Source organism: Aythya ferina, assembly GCF_964211825.1.
Source record: "Aythya ferina genome assembly, chromosome: 5".
In the NCBI taxonomy this organism is placed as follows: domain Eukaryota; kingdom Metazoa; phylum Chordata; class Aves; order Anseriformes; family Anatidae; genus Aythya; species Aythya ferina.
This window is the reverse complement of record NC_140301.1, coordinates 48651708-48670692: the sequence shown is the minus strand read 5'-3', so window position 1 is coordinate 48670692 and position 18985 is coordinate 48651708. Positions and strand designations below refer to the sequence as shown.

At 39.5% G+C, this 18985-nt stretch overlaps 1 protein-coding gene across 7 annotated transcripts in view; it reads left to right on the top strand.

The window, feature by feature from the left end:
• The window catches only part of TC2N (tandem C2 domains, nuclear), a 37205-nt gene extending 25884 nt beyond the window's left edge, over positions 1 to 11321 (top strand). For all 7 annotated transcript variants that reach the window (XM_084519733.1, XM_084519731.1, XM_084519737.1 and 4 more), the window contains 8 exons: positions 323 to 414; positions 1048 to 1123; positions 2011 to 2111; positions 2893 to 3009; positions 3765 to 3956; positions 5798 to 5912; positions 6398 to 6597; positions 8964 to 11321. In XM_084519733.1, the coding sequence (XP_084375859.1) occupies positions 323 to 414; positions 1048 to 1123; positions 2011 to 2111; positions 2893 to 3009; positions 3765 to 3956; positions 5798 to 5912; positions 6398 to 6597; positions 8964 to 9074 (1004 nt within the window). In that variant the 3' untranslated portion in view covers positions 9075 to 11321. The remainder of the gene's footprint in view (positions 1 to 322; positions 415 to 1047; positions 1124 to 2010; positions 2112 to 2892; positions 3010 to 3764; positions 3957 to 5797; positions 5913 to 6397; positions 6598 to 8963) is intronic.
• Positions 11322 to 18985: the final 7664 nt, after the last annotated feature.

Here is an 18985-nt window from a genome sequence, read left to right as displayed (position 1 = left end):
TCTGTTTTGCTAAAGCATCTACTGAAAGCACTGTTTCTGTTGTGGAAGCAATTTTGAGGCAGGCTCTCCACTCTACCAGTGCTACCGATGTGACTGAGCAGGATGGACCAGTTTCAAAAACGGAGTTCATTAAGTTGTTGTAATGGCTTCTTCTCAGCATTTCGTCATTTAAGGAGAGTGTTTTGGGAATGGGAGGTGGGGACATCCTTCCCTTGATGTTATCTAGCTAGGTTTTAATTCTACCATGGGTCTACTTAAATTTTAAAAAATATTATTTTTTCTAGCAATGACATGATATGTACTGTTGTTTTTGTCTCTTTAGTTAACGATTTAAGAACTAGTGCTTTGCCTGGGTCGCTTGATTTAAGTCATTCAATGTTTGATCTCAGAAGCCCACCTCATCGATTCATGAAGGTGAGTACTTCTTGTACCTTACATGTAACTTCAGTTCTACCAAAACCTCAGCAAATTTGGTGTATCTGTTTTTGTTGCATGGTGTTTTCAGGGGAAACACTGAAGGGCACTGTTCTGTGCACTGGAAGGGCTAAAGGGAAAGTTCAATACCTTGACTGACGTTGTGTTTATTTTCTTGATGTCTCCTCTAGCTACTGCTATTGTAGTCCTACAAAGCTGCTGAGAAACTTGAGTAGGCTTTTAGTCAGGACAGGAGAAGAGTCTATGGTTCCTCATTTTGTTATTTCTCCCATCACTTGAAAAGTGGAACACTAAAAGTTTCTATTTATGCAAAAAAACAGTGTTCCGTATTCATTTTTTGTCCCAAATAATCATCTGTTAGATGACACAACGCTGTATATCCGTAAGCAAAAAAATTTGAGTTGGCCTAACGTGTCCTGTATCAGCTCTTTACGTCAAGGCAGTAATATCATGGTAGATCAAGCGATTAGTAGGAGAACAAAGATTTGAAATTGCTTGTTATTTTGTTTTCATCGTGTCTTATCTGGTAGCAGAATCTCTGTGGCTTTCTCCATCTATTGCTCTTAATGAAGTGGTGGTTTTTTGTTGTTTTTCTTCTTTTCTCCTCACCAGAGATATGATTCACTCTCCAGCGTACCTAGCAGTACCTCCTCCAGGAAGGAATCACAAGGCAGTAACAGGAGTCTGGGTACAGTTTGTTTGTTTAACTTGTAATCAAATACTTGCAATGTTAAGCTGTCTTAATGTTGTTTGTTTGTTTGTATTGAGATGATTAACAAGCCACTTTGGAAATTACTTCACAATTTGAAATTAAGAGTTTACAACTTGCATGTTCCTGTTATCAGGAGGTTGAGCAAATTGGGCCTTCAAGGAGTGCAAGTCTTCGTGCTTTTGAGAAATTGATCCCTGGATTTACTGTCTCAGTGAAATAAGAATTTACAGGTTTTCTGTTAGGATAGGACGTGGCACCTTGGTCACAGCTCTAATCCTTTTTCACGTATCAATATTTTTCTGTAGAAAGTATTTGGAGCACAGTACTCGTATTACATTGAGAATTATTCAAGAATATTGCATGAAAAAAATAGTACCCTTAGTAATAAAGGGATGGTGAAGAACTGGAGATGATGCAAAACATATCCTCAAAAACAACTAAAGTGCCCACAAAAGTCTCCTTTATGAAAGTCAGAATTTCACACTGTGTCCTCAGTAAATAGAGAAACACTGGGTATTAAGTGGCTCTTAGAAAAAAGTGTAACAGTAAAATGTTTATTAGCCTGGTTGAGAAAGATAAATAGCAGGCCAATCTATAAACTTAACAGTGAAAGTGATTAAGGAAAGTGATAGATTCTAAATGTGTTTTGGGTGTGTCAGGAATGTGCTCTTTTACTTTCTGAAAGGTGTTTGCATATAGCATAAGTTATTAACAGGTATTAAGATATGTCAAACTTAAGTTAAGAAAAGTTTTCAAAGATAGACAGTCCACCTAGTAATGAATTCACCTATTCTTGGAATAATTTTTTAAGATACTGTATTGCTTCTAAAAAACACTAATTGGCTTTTTTTTTTTTTCCACAGATACTATTACATTATCAGGTGACGAGCGGGAGTTTGGAAGACTGAATGTAAAGTTGTGTTATGTTTCTTCTGCGGAACAGATCTGGATCACAGTTTTACATGTAAGTAATTATAAATAAGCAAACATAAATAACCTGATCATTGTTTACTCAAATGACTATTTCACTATATTTAGTGTTAAGGTAACAGAGAGTCTGTTTAGCAAGAGTAATGAGAATTAAAGAATACTTTGAGGAGAAAAAGGCAAAAGAAATTTACCCCTAAGGATTAATATAAGCACAGTTCAGTCAAATGGTCTTATTTTGAAGTGAGAAACTGGCAGGGGTAGGGAATCTGAGAATGTTATGTGCTGGTCCTGGTATAGAAATTTTCCTGTGGAAATATGGAGGCAGCAAATTGGAGCAAAATTTGGAGGCACCATTTGTCTGACTAAATGTAGTAGTTTCCTCAGGGTAGAACTGTAATAGCACTTCAAGGTTGTGTAGTTCTTGCAGTTTTTTTGTTAACTAATGTGATGTTGTTATGCTGACTCGTTTATACACTTCCAAGAACTGATTAATTTTTAGGTAATGGAACTTTGAGTACTCAGAAACCTTGTGACTATACCAAATGATACATTTGCAAGATTACATAAGGGATTTCACAATTTATATGCTGTCAGTTTCCCACATAATGATTCAGCAGATTTTAGTGATTTCACTTTTTACTCTCTGCTGTGAAAGTAAATTATTAAATGTTCTGAAGTGACATAATCATTACACCGGCTCTAATTTGCATTCAGTATTACAGGAATTACAGCAGTGTAGAAGACCTTGTGTTTTTAAGTTGTCTGTTAGCTGGAGGCTTACATTTTCTCTGCTGACTCTGTTTCCAATGTTGTAGTGCAAAGACCTGACCTGGCCTTCTAGTTGTGGAGAAAACCCTCTTATCTATGTCAAAGGAATTCTCACACTGCCTAAACCAGTGCAGTTCAAATCTTCTGCCAAGGAGGGATGCAATGTAAGTAGAAGCAAGAAAAACACCAAGAAATCCTCATCCCCATATCTTTTCTCCAAATTCCTTTAAATAGCTTGTTCCACTTCCCCTCCTCTTATCCTCCCTTGCATACATCCTTTCCTAAGTCTGCAGGACAGGTATGAGATACTCATAGGGGACTGAACCATGCTGGTCTTCACAGCAGGTGGGGGATTGGAGGAAACCTGGACACACCTTTAGATGCATATTCATCCTGGGGAAAGTAGATGATGATGTGCTGCTTCCAGCGCCTCGCTACGGCAGGACACAAAGTTCATGTTTTGTCTCTACAGAAAGAAGTAAAAATGGGTCGTGTGGCACAGGAGTCTTGATGGTACCAGTATAGGAAGACGAATGGGCTTGGGGTGAGTGGGAGGGAGGTGAAGCAAGGTAAACATCCCGTAACGTGAATCAAATGTGGAAGAATATAAAATGAGCAGAAAGACTGAAGCAAAAGGTCTTAGGAGAATTTTCTATCATAATGTGTGTAAAGCTCCAGAAGAGAGAGCCTCAGCTCATTCTGGTAGTGCACCAGAATCCAGAGCATTGTCTGCCAGGCTGTGACAAAGAGGTGACAAGTCTGCATGAACTTAGCCTCTGTAAAATCACACCTTTCCATGACAACCTGAAATGGTATCCAGGAGCAGTTGCTTTAAGACCAGGAAGCCTCTATTTCTAGGTTTTGTGTTCAGTGTGACTCTCTTAGAAAAACGATGTTACCCCTGTGTCTTTCTTTTTAGGACATTGAATTTATGGAAACTTTTGTATTTGCTATTAAACTACAAAGCCTGCAGGCTGTCAGATTGGTATTTAAAATCCAGACACAGGCTCCAAGGAGAAGAACAATTGGAGAGTGCTCCTTGGCATTGCGGGAGCTCAGCTCAGAGGAGTCAAGTCATTGGCTGGATATATCTCCTCCTTCCAAATCATCTGTAAGTGCTAATACCACAAAAGTGTATTGTCATATCACGTAGAAAGAGATGTTGGAAACAGAAGTAGAATAATTCAGTAATAATTCATTGTTAAGAGCAAATGCAGTTGTTTTTTTTTCTGCTTTCTTGGATGGGGGGCATTTGATGGAAAAAAAATGCAGACTTTTGAACTAGGCGCATCACTATTATGGTCATAAACTGCAGCTGTTTCTGGGAAAAGAACTAGAACTAGCTCTCCCACAACATGGCCCACAGCTGGAGGGAGGGACATTCTGGGAAGACTTTCAGCAAAGGGCACCGAGTAATTGCCTTTTCCTACCAAAAATGCATCAGAAGATCCGTAGGACTAGCAGCAAGAGCTCACAGCAAATGGAATTTGATTTTGTTATGGAAGAAAAGTGCTAAGATCTTCAGTGGCTTGAAACTGCATATATATATATATGTGTGTATATATATTAATGTTCAGATTACATGCTGTGAAGTAATAATTCAAGCAGTTCATTTCCATTACAGTAATAAAAAACAGGTGGTTGTCAAATGTCATTTTCACAGTGGGATTTGCTTTCCCCCTACTCCCACTTTGTTTGTTTCTTTTACAGATTGTGTCTAGACATTTGTATTTTTAGCAAATTAAACTTGAATTAGCAATTCAAAAGCAAATTTTATCTAAATGTGTAAGTAATATGAGTGACACTCTTGATTTCTAACATAAGCTATACTTGACATTTGTAGTTCTAAAAAGTTTTGCTTCAAAAGCAGTAACTTGCTACAGATTAAGTGAAAGAGGAAGCTGTGTGAGAAGCCACTTCATCCTGTCTCATTGTGTCTGTGTCTGTGTTGGCTTTCCTCACCATTATATCCAAGAGCTCTCCAGACACTGCATCCATGTGCTTCCTCTCATGTTTACACAGAAATTTTGTGGCTGAGCTGCAATGAGAATTTGAGTCTCATAAGTGAACTGGAGCCTGATTTCTCTTCTTTATCTGAGATGTTGCGCACTTGCTTGGTGCATTTTTCCATCTCTGAAGTCCATTAGAACTTGAAGGGAACCAGGACTAGCATAGGCCTTTTAAGTGGAGGCTTTCAGAAAAGCTGGGTCTCCCTCCACTGGCCCACTCCTGCTGTACTTACTGTGTCCAGAGTACATTAGCCTCTGGCAGAAAAGTAATGAGGACCTTGAGGCAACTTTGCCACTAGCAAAAATTCTTTATTAAAAAAAAAAATCAGACTGGAGCTTTCAGTACACTCAGAATGTGTCTGTATTCGTGTGTCTAAGCATGGAAACATATGTACTTTTACAACACAGGAAAATCCACAGCATGCTGTCATCCTAAGCATTCCTGACATTAAATGACAGGGCCCTGTATCTACGTAAAGTGTTGCTTGTATGTCCATATTACAGAATTCAAAAGGGTGGAAGGGGAAGTCCAAAGGTCTTCTGCCGGTGGAACATGCCTGTTCTCTCTCTTTCACATCCACGTTTAGTAGAGCTACTACTGTGTGTCTGTTTTTTCCTCTGTGTCCACTCTTACCATTGAGGAATCTCCCAGGTGAAATTTTAGGTTTATTTGTCCAGTACTTCTGGCTGCAGCCCATTAGGGTCATACATGCACTATATATAAGCAGTGCATCAAAGGAGCACGTGTACTGCAGCTCTGACAAGTGCAAGATGCATTTACTTACTGTGCATCTGCAGGTTGTATATACAACACATACTTATATTTCTGTCCAGGAAATCCCAGCTAGAAATGTGGGAGCCCAACGTATAACAGAATTCCTGCATTTCCTGAGTTTATAAGCAACTTAATCCAGATGTTATGGCAACATTCTTCTGCTTGTAGGTGTGCCGCGCAGAACTTCAAGTAGGAACTTGTTTTCAAGCAATAAACAGGAGGATTCAGTTACAGATTCTTGAAGCACAAAACCTTCCAATTTCATCTACACCGCTGTCTTTATGTAAGTTACATCAATTGTCTCATGCCTCCTGTCTAAAACCATTTGTAACAGGTAAAATGCTGCTCGAATGGGTTGGCAATCCATAACATTCCTTACAAACCTCAAACTAACATATTGTGCAGTGGATTTCCATTGCCAAGGCTTGTTTCCACAGATGTCTTACTTGATTACATTTTGTTTGGTTTGAAGCTACGCATTTATGTATTTTGGAAGGTTTTTATCCCAGTATTAATCCTAACATACAAGAGCATTAGCTTGCACTTGCTGTTTGGATATGTGTTAATCAGTTCAATACTAGTGAACACGCTCTATTTGTGTGACCAGTCAGGAAAGCTATTGTACAATTCTTTTGGCCAGACTTTTGGGAAACTGTTGCACTTTGAACAATACATGTGGATCTTGTCAGTTCCTCTTTGGGTATGTTTGTGAGTAACCCTTTGTGTGTTATGTCCTTTTTCTCCTCCCTCTTTTTTACTTTGTGATAGATTTTTTTGTTAAAGTTGGAATGTTTAGTACAGAAGGATTGATGTATAAGAAGAAGACACGTCTTCTGAAATCTACCAACGGCCAAGTGAAGTGGGGAGAAATGATGTTTTTTCCAGTTAGCCAAGCTGAACAAGGAATTAGTTTTCTCATCAAACTCTACAGCAGAAGCTCAGTGAGAAGAAAACACTTCCTAGGACAGGTTGGTTTCTGCTATCTAACATGAAATGCTTTGCTTAAAATCCAGTTCCATGAGATTTTTTGGTATGAATTTTAAAATACTTTAAATAAGGTGGCATATAGGAAAATAGTGAATTCTAATAAAATCTTCTGGCTTTAATCCAAGAAGGAATAGTACTGGCTCTTAAACATGCACGAACATCAGAATGCATGTTGACATGTGATCTTCCTTTTAAAAAGAACTCTTTTATGTCATTTTTGTGTGGAGTGTTGTTATGTAAATGATTGCTTCTTACAGACAGATGTATGATGTCCTCCTTGCCTCTAGGCTTTCTAAAGAAAACAAACATAGCATTCACACCATCTCCACAATCTACAATGTCCTCTGTAGAAAGAAGGTGTGTTGGCTTAGAATACTAGTACACTCACAAACAAGTGTGTAGAAGGGAAATGTCAACAGCTACAATAGCAGACTGCCCTTCTGGGTACAACAGTGCTGAAGTCAGCATAATGTTCTGAATGTGTATGATCAAGTGATAATGCAAACAAACAAAATAATTAGATGAATGCTTCCTCCTCCCCCTCCCCTCCCCCCCCCCTTTTTTCCAGCTGGAACTTCTGTAGTATCTCTTTGAAAGCATTTATGTGAACGTATGTATTTAACCACCATAAAAATTGGAAGTCTGGTCTCTTTTCATTCTCCCTGCCCTCTTTCCCTCATTGTTCTAACTTACCATTATTCTGTCCCTTCTTTCTCTCCTTCTTTTTTTTCCTCAGTATAATGAGACACATTTGTTCTTAATGCACAGTGCTTTCCCTGACCCAGGCAGATGTACTAGTAGAATTTTAATATATACATAAATGAATAATGTGGAATTGATTTTGAGACTCCAACTGTAAAGTCCCTTACCAGCTGAAGGACTGCACTATCCTTAGATGCAGAAAATGGTAGCTTCTCAGCCTGGCAGTGGATCTTGTGCATGCTGCGCATGTTCACTTGCAGAAGATGCTGGTCTGGTATAGAAATGATGTGCCAGTAAGAGTTACGTGACCTTCCTCTATTCTATCAAGTATCATGTCAGACGTGTTCCGTCCTTCCGTGATTCTGTTGGTAGAATTGGATTTGGAACAGAAAAAGAAAAAAGTATGCTAGCTAGCTGTGATACTTCAGGGCAAAACTAACCGGGTATGATTTTGCAGTCACTAAGCAATATGTGAGGTCATCTCAATCTGATGAGTTTCATTTAATCATGGGTCTTATTTTTACAGGGAGGAAATGAGCTACTTCTGCTCTTCAGAGATTATTTGGAAAAGGTTGTTTCAGCTCATGCAGGCAGACATTGCCACATAACACATGAAGACATAAAATATGGCTCAGGGAAAAATGTACTTTAAGCAATTGGCTGGGTAGCTGGAAAAAGATGAATATAGCTGGATCTATTAACGTGGTTCTTCAGAGAATGATGTTTAATTGGATGCTGTTCTAAAACAGACAACACTTCGATTAGGCTGCATTTACGGGCATGTCTTTAATCATGAGCAAGATGTATGCTGAATCTCTGTGGATGAAACATCAGCTGTCTGTGGTATTCTGGAAGGCATTATTCTCACTTCTTGAGGAATCATGCCTCAGCAGTGTGGGCTAAATGTACTTCATGGTGCAGGTTTCTGAGAAGTATTAAAAAGGACTCATTCTTGGAAGAGTGGAGGAAATAGAGTCCCGTAAATAACGATACCTACTTACATAAGCAGAATTCTTTTGGCAATGGGAGCTGGTGATATTGTTTAGGGGAAAAACTTCCTACTTGTACTTCATTTCCTTGTTTAAGGGCCACTATCCATTAATTGAATACCGAGAAGAAACGGACTCTTACTGCGTGACTATGTGTGATACAGGCAAGTTAGTAACCTCTGTGGAATGCAGGTTTGGCCCCGTCTGTTGGAGTGTGCAATTTTAAATGCTCATGAAAATGCTGGACAGCTAACTCTGGGCGCCAGGTGGCTTGCTGCCAACTGGAATTTGAGTGCATGGTCTAGAGGGACATCACTGCCCTGATGGGTCCTTGACCCCAGCACATCAATTTGAATGGAGCAAGGAATGCTTGACTTAAAATATGTTATTAAGTAGGGAAACATCAGTGTGTAGTGAGTTCTCTAATTCATATTTGTTTAGAGACTAAATCTAAACACAGACTGCCTGTGTTCCCAGCCGAAAGCCAAATTATGTTAGTCTTAACAGAACTATATTTGTTGCTAATACTTTGGTCACAGTTTACATGTTGCATCTCATTCTACACTTTCATGGTATTTATTTGGATCTAACGAAGTCTGGGCCACTGTTACAGCAGGTAAACTCAATTTGATTTCTCTTTTTATTTCTTGCTGCAGATCTGGATAAGTTCTGATAGCACTAACAGTGAAGCAGTAGAGCAGTGGGAAGATACCATCGCTAACCCTGAAAAGGTTGTTGTTAAATGGTACAGCCTTGGTTCATCTTGAAGACTGGAGATGAAACTCAGGACTGATTTTTCTACAAAGCTATGCTTTTTAAAATAATATAAATTTAAAGAAAAATATTGCCTATACAAGTTGTTCAGAAGGACTCTGCTGAATCACACCTCCACGTTAACTGGAAAAATTAAGTTTCACAAAGAGAAACACTGCCTAAATATTATTAAGAGGAAGACTTAGAAAATGGGAAGAGCACTCACTTAATATTAAAAAATCCACCAGGAAAAATAAATATTTGCTCCTTTTAGGCTCTGCAAGAATATAGAAACCCAGTCTTGAAGAGAAACAGCTTGAATCAGCATCATCTCCACTAGTTACAGACTTCATCCTCATCTGTAATCTTGTCTTTGGTAAAGACAAGATTTTGTCCATGGGAATCACACCAATCAGTGGCTTGATCCTAGGTACCTCTAACCCTCTGTGGCTGCACCTGTCTTGACACCATTTGACCAGAGTAATGTGTGCCTCAGCAAGTGGGAAAGCTGTGGCTGTAGCAGGAGGCATAAAGGGAGCAATGCAATAATGCAGCACTCAACGGCTTTTCTAATCTTTGCCCCTGGTGAAGGGTTGCACAGTGTGCCAGTATCTTGGGTTTTCCCCCATCCTTGTCACTAGTTTAAACAGAGGGACTGAAAAACAAGTTTCTCTGACTAACTGTGATCTTTTCAAGTGGGGCCCTTCAGATTTGCTTTGTTTGGTGACTGCTAGTTGGAATGAGTGGAATAATGCAAAGAGGTATCAACTCTGCCTAGGATCAGGGACAGGTTGTTTAAATAAATTATTTTTATTATATGTAATTCTAATAAGTAAATGACTCCTATCTAATCAACAATCTTCTACCATTTGCTTAGTTTACTAAAAGCCAGAGTAACATACTAAGGAGTAAGCAAATATTTACTGATAAGTGCTTTTTTAATGCTAATTAAAAAGCAGAACAGTAAAGGAATTGGATTTTGTTTAAAAGATGGGCTACTACTGCATAAATATTTATTACATGTACAGGATGCTGAAAATATTATGTGTGGAAGTATATATTTGTTACTTGTTTTCAGCAGGAAGAAATTACCATATTTTTATTAAGTGATATTTTTCCTATAAAATCCTAAGATTATTTTTCTACTAGTCCCCGTATTTTCAGTGGTCTATTCATAGTTATTTTTAAGGGGGAAAAATGCCATGTATATAGTAGATAATATATACTTCTAAAAGCAAAGACCTCTTTGCACTGCATTAACTACTGGATTTAACAAAAATGTATTCCATTAAATCCGTTGCTTACACATTTAGTGTTGGCTGTCTGAGCTGCTCAAGTATGTGTTTGTATAGACACTGAATAACAGTATCTTTTTTATAACTTGGAACCCATTCAAACATCTGACACAAGCACTGGAGTGGTGGTGAGAGCACTCACTGCTTGAAGGCAAAGGAACAGTGGGGGGCAGAGAAAACACTGTAACAGGAAAGCATGTTGTTTTTAAGCAGAGAGCTCAAAGCTTCTTTATTTTAGCCTTTTTGACTTCAAATAAAGGCAAAAGGGGAAAAAAAAAAAAAAAAAAGAAAAAAGAAAATCTTAGTTTTTTCATCAGTTGTTAAATGAAGCTTTTTAAACTTAAACCGTCTAGACTTTTGTTGGTGAAATTTAGTGTTGTCAAAATTAGAAAACAAAAGGACTTCTCTAGGCTCTTACAAGCTCAGCTTTTTGACCAGCTTTTATAAATGAACTGAAACAGTTTTTGCATGTTACTTGGAGAACAGGCATTGGTTCTTGCTCTTACAGATGCTCCTTGCAGAGCTCCCACTAAGCCCACTGGGTCAGGACTTGCAATGCCAGCTTCCATCCAGCTATGCTACTTGGGATGAGCCTGGCCTGCTGGGTAAAATTAAAAAGGGAATTGGACTAAGCTGATGTTCTTGGAGTGTCTTCACTTGAATACATGGATCCTTTTTATTCATCGTGGCTGCACTGCGGTAAACAAAAGTGCAAACTGTTTCCTTATGCAGAATGCTGTTCTGTTTGAAAGAGAGGACAGGGAATATTCCAGTGTTTTGGAGGATACAGTCACCACAAAAGTGGCTCTACAGTGATTGCCAGCTCAGTGGATGTTGTGTAAAATGGACTTTGTTGGCTATTTTTAGGACACTTAGCCTTATAAAGGCCTAACTAGTAATGTCTCGTTTTTCCTATGTTAATATTTAATCTGTGTGTTTATAATAAAAGTTAAGAATGCAAAATAACCCATCTCTTTTTTTCAATTGCATTTACCATCATCGCAAACTGAAGTTCTACTTTTTTGTCTGAGAAAATGCTGACAAATGGAACTGTTTTTCATGTAGCGTTGCATATGGGGGCACTGCTGGCTGACACGTTGTGGATGTGTATGAGGCTTCTTCTGTAAGATGCACCCAGGTACTAGAGCACTCTGAAGAACATACTCTGAGGCTCTGCTTCATCACGTGCTCATTCCCAGCTGTTCAGGCTTTCTGTGTTACTGTGTGTATTCATTTAAGAATGCAATGAATTCCTAATAGTTAGGGGGAAAAAAGTTTGCTCCGCTGTTCACCAGCTCTGAAGTTACTCAACTAGTCTGAAATTCTAGCCTCTTCTTCAGAAAAAAAAAAAAAAAAGTTACATCTTTCTTCTTAAGTTGCATTTACATTGTTTGTTGCATGGATGTGTTCCCCAATGTGCCCAGATCACTACAGTGTTCTTGAGGAAATTGATTTAGAAAGCAATCATTTATCTGTCCCGCCATGCAAAATTTGGCTCTGCTCATTCCTAGTCTCAGCTGATTCAGTGCATGTTCCATCACTGAAAGCCTGGCAGCTGGGCATTGGGATGCCTGTCTCCTGAGTGCACTCCAGCCATGTAGGATGTCGTGGGGCAGAGATGAGGAGGAAAAGAAACTTCTGCTGGGCTATTCTTTTTTTAACTCCTGTCTTACTTGTCTCCTAATTACTGGCTACCAAGATCCTGGGAAGAAACCAGAAATTCTCTTTCTGTGCACAACCAAGAAAAATCCTTTAAGAATGCAGAGGGACCTGCCCTGCTCAAGAACCAGAAATGCCCATTCATTGCATCAGCATTTACCTTGTAAATACACCAAAGCTGTGCTCCAAACCAACCCATCACCATCTGAAACAACACCCCAGTCCTCCCGATAACATCTGTTTTGCTGCTTTGGAGGACATCTGACAGGTAAAGGGGATGTCCAGAGAATTGTTTGCAATGCATTGGACTGTTCTGGAGGCTGGGGACTGCCAGTAGGTTATTTACATGAGGCTGTGTATGGGAATGGGGATGGTAATCTACAAAGACCTTTCTTCCAGCCTCCTTTACATGCAACATGTATGGTGACAGGATTCTGGGGTGCACACGCTTTGGCTGATTGTTGAACAGGATTGTTCAGAAAATGATTTGTGGGGTGGTAGAGTCAACCAATTAGAAGACCTTATTAACTGCCCCATAAAGTGTTTTTCATTAATGATTCATTGGATCTAGAGGTTGTCGATGTTCATTATGCTAGACAACCATCCTGAGAAAAAAAACATGAGAGAAAAGGTGGACATTCCTCTCAACAGCCCCATGGTACAACTGGCTTTAAATGGGGTGTTCCAGCAGGTGATATTTCAATTTGAACATATTTAAAAATCATCTCAAAATCACCTGAGATGCCTCATGTTTTAAGCGCAGAACACTTTGCTTTGCTGCTCAGTGACTGCCTCACTAGATGTGCATACGAGACTTGGCTCCTCCAAATTCAGCTCCTGGCTTACTTGAGACTAAGGCAACCTATAAGGAGAAGAAAATTATGTATCATTTGAAGACCAATCTATGACACAAATTAGAAAGTTTATGTACTGCAGGATACATGCAATAGAAGGAAAAAAGTTGTCTCAGACCACTCTTCTAAAGGTGACAGCTGCATGTTGTCCCTTTAATGCATGGTCAGCCACTGTTTTGTAAGGTTTTTTTTATAAGCTATATCCAAGTTTACTGTCACTGGAAAACATTATTGTGACGGTTGTACATGTGGTTTATAGGTGGATTTCAATGTTGCTTCTAGATAGTAACTCACTCAGCTTCTTAGAGAAATCTTTATGAAAGCAGTAGAGGTTCAGAAGCTGCATCAGTTTTATTTAAATCAGCACAAAAATGGATGTAGGAATGATAGCTTTGATCTTACGTTAAATGTTATTCATAGAGAGATCTGTGCCTGCTTAGTTAGAAACCAACTGTAGACAAACCAGATTTTTCAAATTGTGTGTACGTAATTGCATTGGTTAATTAAACAGTTCTGTTTTAAGTTTGTTTAATTGTGATTAAGAGCATTCTGTATGTGAACAAGGCCAAAAAGTTTATTTTTCAAGTCTTTACATCCCAAAAGCATGGCACGGCATGCCTTTTAAGGAAAAAAATGTAAGATTCTACCTCAAAAGATGAGTGGGTGTAACAGCTCCTAAACCACAATGCTGCAAAACATTAGTTAGAAAATAATTGTATTTGAGTATATCTTTTGTGATCGCAATGTGAACAGTGCCATCCTGCTAAATCCATTAGGCAGTCCCTAGTTTGCTCTTTTGTTGGGAGGACGTTTTTATAAAACAAAAGGTAATTTGGTAAGCATTCAATTAAGCACATATGCTGTTTGACTTAAGGACTGTCTGCCCGACAGAGGTTGCTTTTGAGTTACGAGTTGATTTTGCAGCCAAAGCATAAGGTTGTCTAGAAATTGGGGGCAGGGTTGTCCCACTTCTTACTTTCTTCTTGCCAAGATATGTATGACATGGGAGGGAGGCTGCATAGTTGTGGAAAGCTTGGCATAAATCAGGCTGGACATGATATACCCTCCTTGTTTTTCCAGCTTCTGCTGTAAAATTACATCACCATGTAAATACAGCCCTGTACATGATCTCATGCTCGGTGTATGGAAAAAGCCATCACTAAAATCAGCACCATGTTCCACAAATATTGCTCCAGCAGATTTACATTCTTCTCTCCAGCTTATGCTGAAGGACAGTCCACAGTCTCTCACAACCCATGGCAAAACTCCCACTGCATTCAGCAGCAGCAGCCAGTAACCAGAAGAGCTTTGAAAACTTCAGCATTGTGGTGGTATTACTTATCTCACAAAGGGTTACAGACAGATTAATTTTTTAAATGTTTTTCAAAAAGCTAAAAATCTGTCCACAGTGATGTTTCTGTAGAAACTTAATTTCATTGAAAATGGATCTGCATCTCTTATGTGTTTTTAGTACTTTCCATAGATATCAGTGGCTTTCAAACAAATCCTGCATCCTTATTTTTTTTCTTCTATGTCTAACTGTGCAAATTCTTCCTTTCTTTTATTTCGCTGCAGAGTGCTCTTCTTGCTCTTGAAGCATGAGCGTGTCTTCTAAATGATGTCTACTTGTGCAACTAACTTTCTGATTACCTAGTAATGTTTCCCATTTCTTTATCTGGTGTTGGGACCAGCAATACTCCTGCCCTTTCGGAGTTTAAAGATCTAGCTGAAAAAGGAGAAGGCTTTCAGTCCTAGCACTCAGATCATGTCTGGTGCTCTGCATTCCTGAGCTACATTTGCTTGCAACGTGTATGGTATGGAGCTTTTGGAGCTCCCTGGATTTCTGTGTTGTCTACTAGCATTGAATACAACGCTGGGATAAATCGGCTGCAACCTCTCATGTATCTGGGTATATTTGCTTGCATTTTTCCTCCTCCAAAAATACCTTAGGAAATCATTTTGAATGGCAAGGAGAAAAGGAGCAAGCTGTTTGTGCTTCTGACCTTAGAGGCCAGTCTGCTTGCTTGACTGCCGTTATCTGTGCTGTTACACCAAGAGTTAACAGCTTGAGGAAGTTGTGATGAGATCTGCACCTCCAAGCGAAGAGAGCCTTGTACCTCCTGTATATATGACCTGGGAAACACTTGTTAGCCTGGGACTGGAAACCTTTGCCAGATGCCAAAAGGGAGAGGTAGTCGTGTTGTACTTTCTGTTCTTACCTTCAGAAACTCTCTGGAGTTGTGGAGCAGTAGATAGGGAAATTTTCCATAGCAGGAATTCTGTGGCTGACAGGTTTCCATGGAGCAGAGCCCTGACAAATAGCTTGGGAGCCTTTGAAAAATAGGAGTCATAGGAATGTTAGTTTTAATTATAGCCAAGCCTCGTCACGTGTCAGAGAGAAGAAAGAACCCTCAGTTTGAGATACAGAGCACAAGAAGAAAATGGTATGGGCAGAAAGCAGGGCTGGGTCTCCTCTGTGTTAGCATTCATTAGTCCTTCAAACACTAGTCGTGCTTATCTGCCCCTTTTCCTGCGGCAAGGACAGGTTGGGTGGGGGACTGTTAAAGGGCGGTAGTGAAGGAGGTGAAATAAAAGCAGAGTTTTGTTTTTCAAAACAGTGTAACGTGCCTGTAACTATTGACAGAGCTTTTATTTGACGTGACTTAAGATAGATGATTACGCACTTCGATATTTGCTTACGTTCTTTCAGTACTTCCCTGGTATGAAGCTGAATTCATCCTCTTTGTAATTAAATAAAGCTTCGTTCTGATGTGCTTATTGACCTTTGAGCTCTCAACCTAATTATGCCTGATTGCCTATGGATTAGTTCCTCATGGCTGATTGACTGTGGTGCTCAAATAGGGGTAGACCTTCCTGAATCTTTTTCCTGCACTTCAGGTAGTTATGGTTTCTCTTCCAGATAGATTTTCTGATTTCTAATAAAAAGTGATCTCGTGTCAGCTCTTCCATCAGCTGGGAACTGAGAGCTGACTCTCCCTTCTCTACCCGAATGTTGTTTTTTCCTTGAAAGCTTTGGGAACAGAATTATCAGTGACATCTCTGCCATCAGTCACATTTGACTGAGATGACTAATGGGCTCAAAAATTATTGTGGGCCTTGGAGAGAATGAGAGAAAACAGGCTGTGCTGCTTCAGGACCTGGGGCTCAGCTGTGCTTTCCTCTGTTCTCTCCCAATCCAGAGAAGCTTTTCAGGTCATTGCTGATCACAATTCCAGCAGTACTAGTTCTCAAGGCAGCTTAAGCTCTTTCTCTGAAATTGCATTTGTTAAAGGATAGGTATTTTGGAGCAGTATGCTATGAAGCTGGCCACTTGCTGGGGTTTCACAGTAAAGCTGTTTTAAAGATCTCCTTGGGTGAAGAGAATATTGATTCACCTTGGAATCACCATTTATTAAAAGCAGAAGCAGATATTCAGTTAAATTTAGTACAAAGAAATGTTTTCAAATCTTCATTTCTTGCTAATAAAATCACCAGTAGAGACAGACATCAGATACTCTTCTGATTTTTGGCATGCACATCTAATTAGGAATCCATTAAAGCTCACAGGCAATAATAACGCCTTTTTAAACACCTAGCCTTGCTATATTTAACACAGCACTGTCACTGAAAATCTCCTTGTTCCACCGGCAGAGCACTGTCTCCTACAGCGACAAGCTTTCCTGACCCAAGGCAGCAGGGTCCGAGATTTTCAAAGAGGTAGGTTGACTTGCTGGTGGATCCAGAGTTACTGTGCAAACTGGATGACCAGATGATGTGAGTTCCCCACGAGCCTCAGATTACTTGAAAATCAAATTTAGGATACGAATTTTTTTTAAGAGCAGTACAGGTAAGTCCTGGAATTCTGGATGGAACTGTGATGATCAGATCTGAGTTTGTGATTAATATGGCTGGCTTTCAAGACCAAGCTGATATGCCTGTGTTGAAAGGAGTGGATTGGAATGCCCATGAAAGAGAAGTAAGGAAAATAGGATAACTCTACGGGCAGTTACAAAGGGCTGCAAAAGCAGGCTTAATGCACTTCTCTAATTTCAAAAGCAAGGAAGCTGAGCCTTGGTGATGAGCCTTGAGCTCTTTAACCAACCTCCTGGGCTAAGATGAATCAGGTCTTTGCTGTGATTTGTTAGGCTTGGTCGTCTCCCCACACTAAAACATTTTGTAGACCAAATTCAAGCTGGCTACGATTCTTTAGTGTGGACAAGTTGTATATGTGTATAAATTATAGCTTTAAGAGTGATGGATTCAAAGGTATGCCACAACAAGATTTCTGGTATTAACTCTGCATGTGATGCCAAAATTCACAGAGGAGAAAATATGGCATCAGTGTGGAGTCTGTATTTTCTGTCTAGCAATACTGTTCCTTCTTCTTGGGAGTGAAATACATATATAAATACCCTTTTTGAAAAATACGGCAGATGTTGATATTCTAGTCCAGCTGAGCGGTATTTATGGCATTCACTTGTTCTCTGCTACTTTATTTCATCAGCATTTCATTCCTTTTCCCTGCCTGCACCTCTTCTAGTTGCCTAAGAGACAAAGCATAGTCAAACACATCCAGCTGTTTTACTCGCTTTAATCAGCCACTGGAAGATCATTGGAATGACAACTTTCTCCTGTGCTTTAGAAACATATGTCAAATCTGTTTGCAAACGTCCCTCTGAATGTAGAGATCAAAGCACTGGCCTGGTCAACAAAAGCAACACGAGTAGCAGTCATGCCAACTGCATCAGGACTGCAGCTGGACTTTTGGCAGAGCGGGCCACGAGTCCAATGTTCTGGCGCAGATGCTCAGTTGGTGCAACATAAACTGGGCTCTGCTTTGGTAGAACTGTGCCAGCTCACCTTAGCTGGGAACCTGCCACAGAAGTTAGTCTTCTGCTACCAAGTAAGATCACGACTGTTGCTGCTCTTTCCTTGGGAAATGTCAGTAGGCTGCATCAGGGTCACAGAGGCAAGTGGCTGTATTTCAGGGCTGGAAATACACCTTCAGCAGCTCGTGTGAAAATGGGAATGAACGCTCACCTATAGCCAGGACTGAGGCAGGGTTACTCAGCATGGCCTTTCATACCCCTGGAGATCCATGAGTTGCTTTCTCCATTTAAATGCTTCCTGGTGAAAATATGGCTTCGTGGTCAGCTAATAAGCCATATCCAATTGCATCTGCCTTGCTAAATAGGATTTCATGATGCAACAGTGAAGTGGGAGGTAGATGTGAAGAATATTCATCTTTGTTGACACTCTTGACAGATATTAAAGCTACTTTAATATTTCCCTGACCTTGTTGTCTATAAGCTGCAAGTAGGAAGCTACTTCTACCTTAACAGAAAAGGCTAAGACACTGAATTGTTTGTGTCCTCACCTGTGTTACTAAATTCCTCAGGGACTTAAAACAGCAATGATTTTTTTTCAGACATTTGTTTTTTCTTCCTTTGAGCTCCTGAGTTTCTTGCTTTGGGCAATGCAAATAGATTGGCCATATTTATTTGGACTGAGATTGGATTTCCTTCATGCAATATTCATTTGATAACTGCTTTTTTTTTTTTTCAGCGGATATTTACTAACTTCTTTTGTTAACCAAATTCAACATACAATCTGAATTTTGGGTTTATTTTATATTGTAGTGCCTGTTTATCCATGTACAGTATGGCTAATGAAAATTGTAAAGGTTGTCAGAATCAAAAGTGAAAAAACATTTACAGGAAGGGCATACCAAACTGATTGCCGAGTTCTAGTTCTAACAAGATCAAATATAACCCTAGTTGATTATCCCTGAAAATAGTGTTTGAGTTTGTTCAACAATCTTTGCAAAACAATACAATGCTTTCTGCTCAAGGGTGTCTTCTTCTATCATCTGTTGAAAGAAACAATGGGAAAAGCAAGAATTAAATTGACCATAGAACTGGGGTACTATGAGCCTTTTGGGTCAGGCTTGTGACAGCAGTGAACGGCTCCTACCCCTGCTGCATGAATTTTGTGCCAAATCAAAGGACATGGCTCTCCAGGTCTGTTGCCAGTTACAGGATTTGAATCATAATACATAATATAATATCTATTAGTGTGCTTGTGAATGATCTGATAGAATGCCTTTGTGTAGTAAAG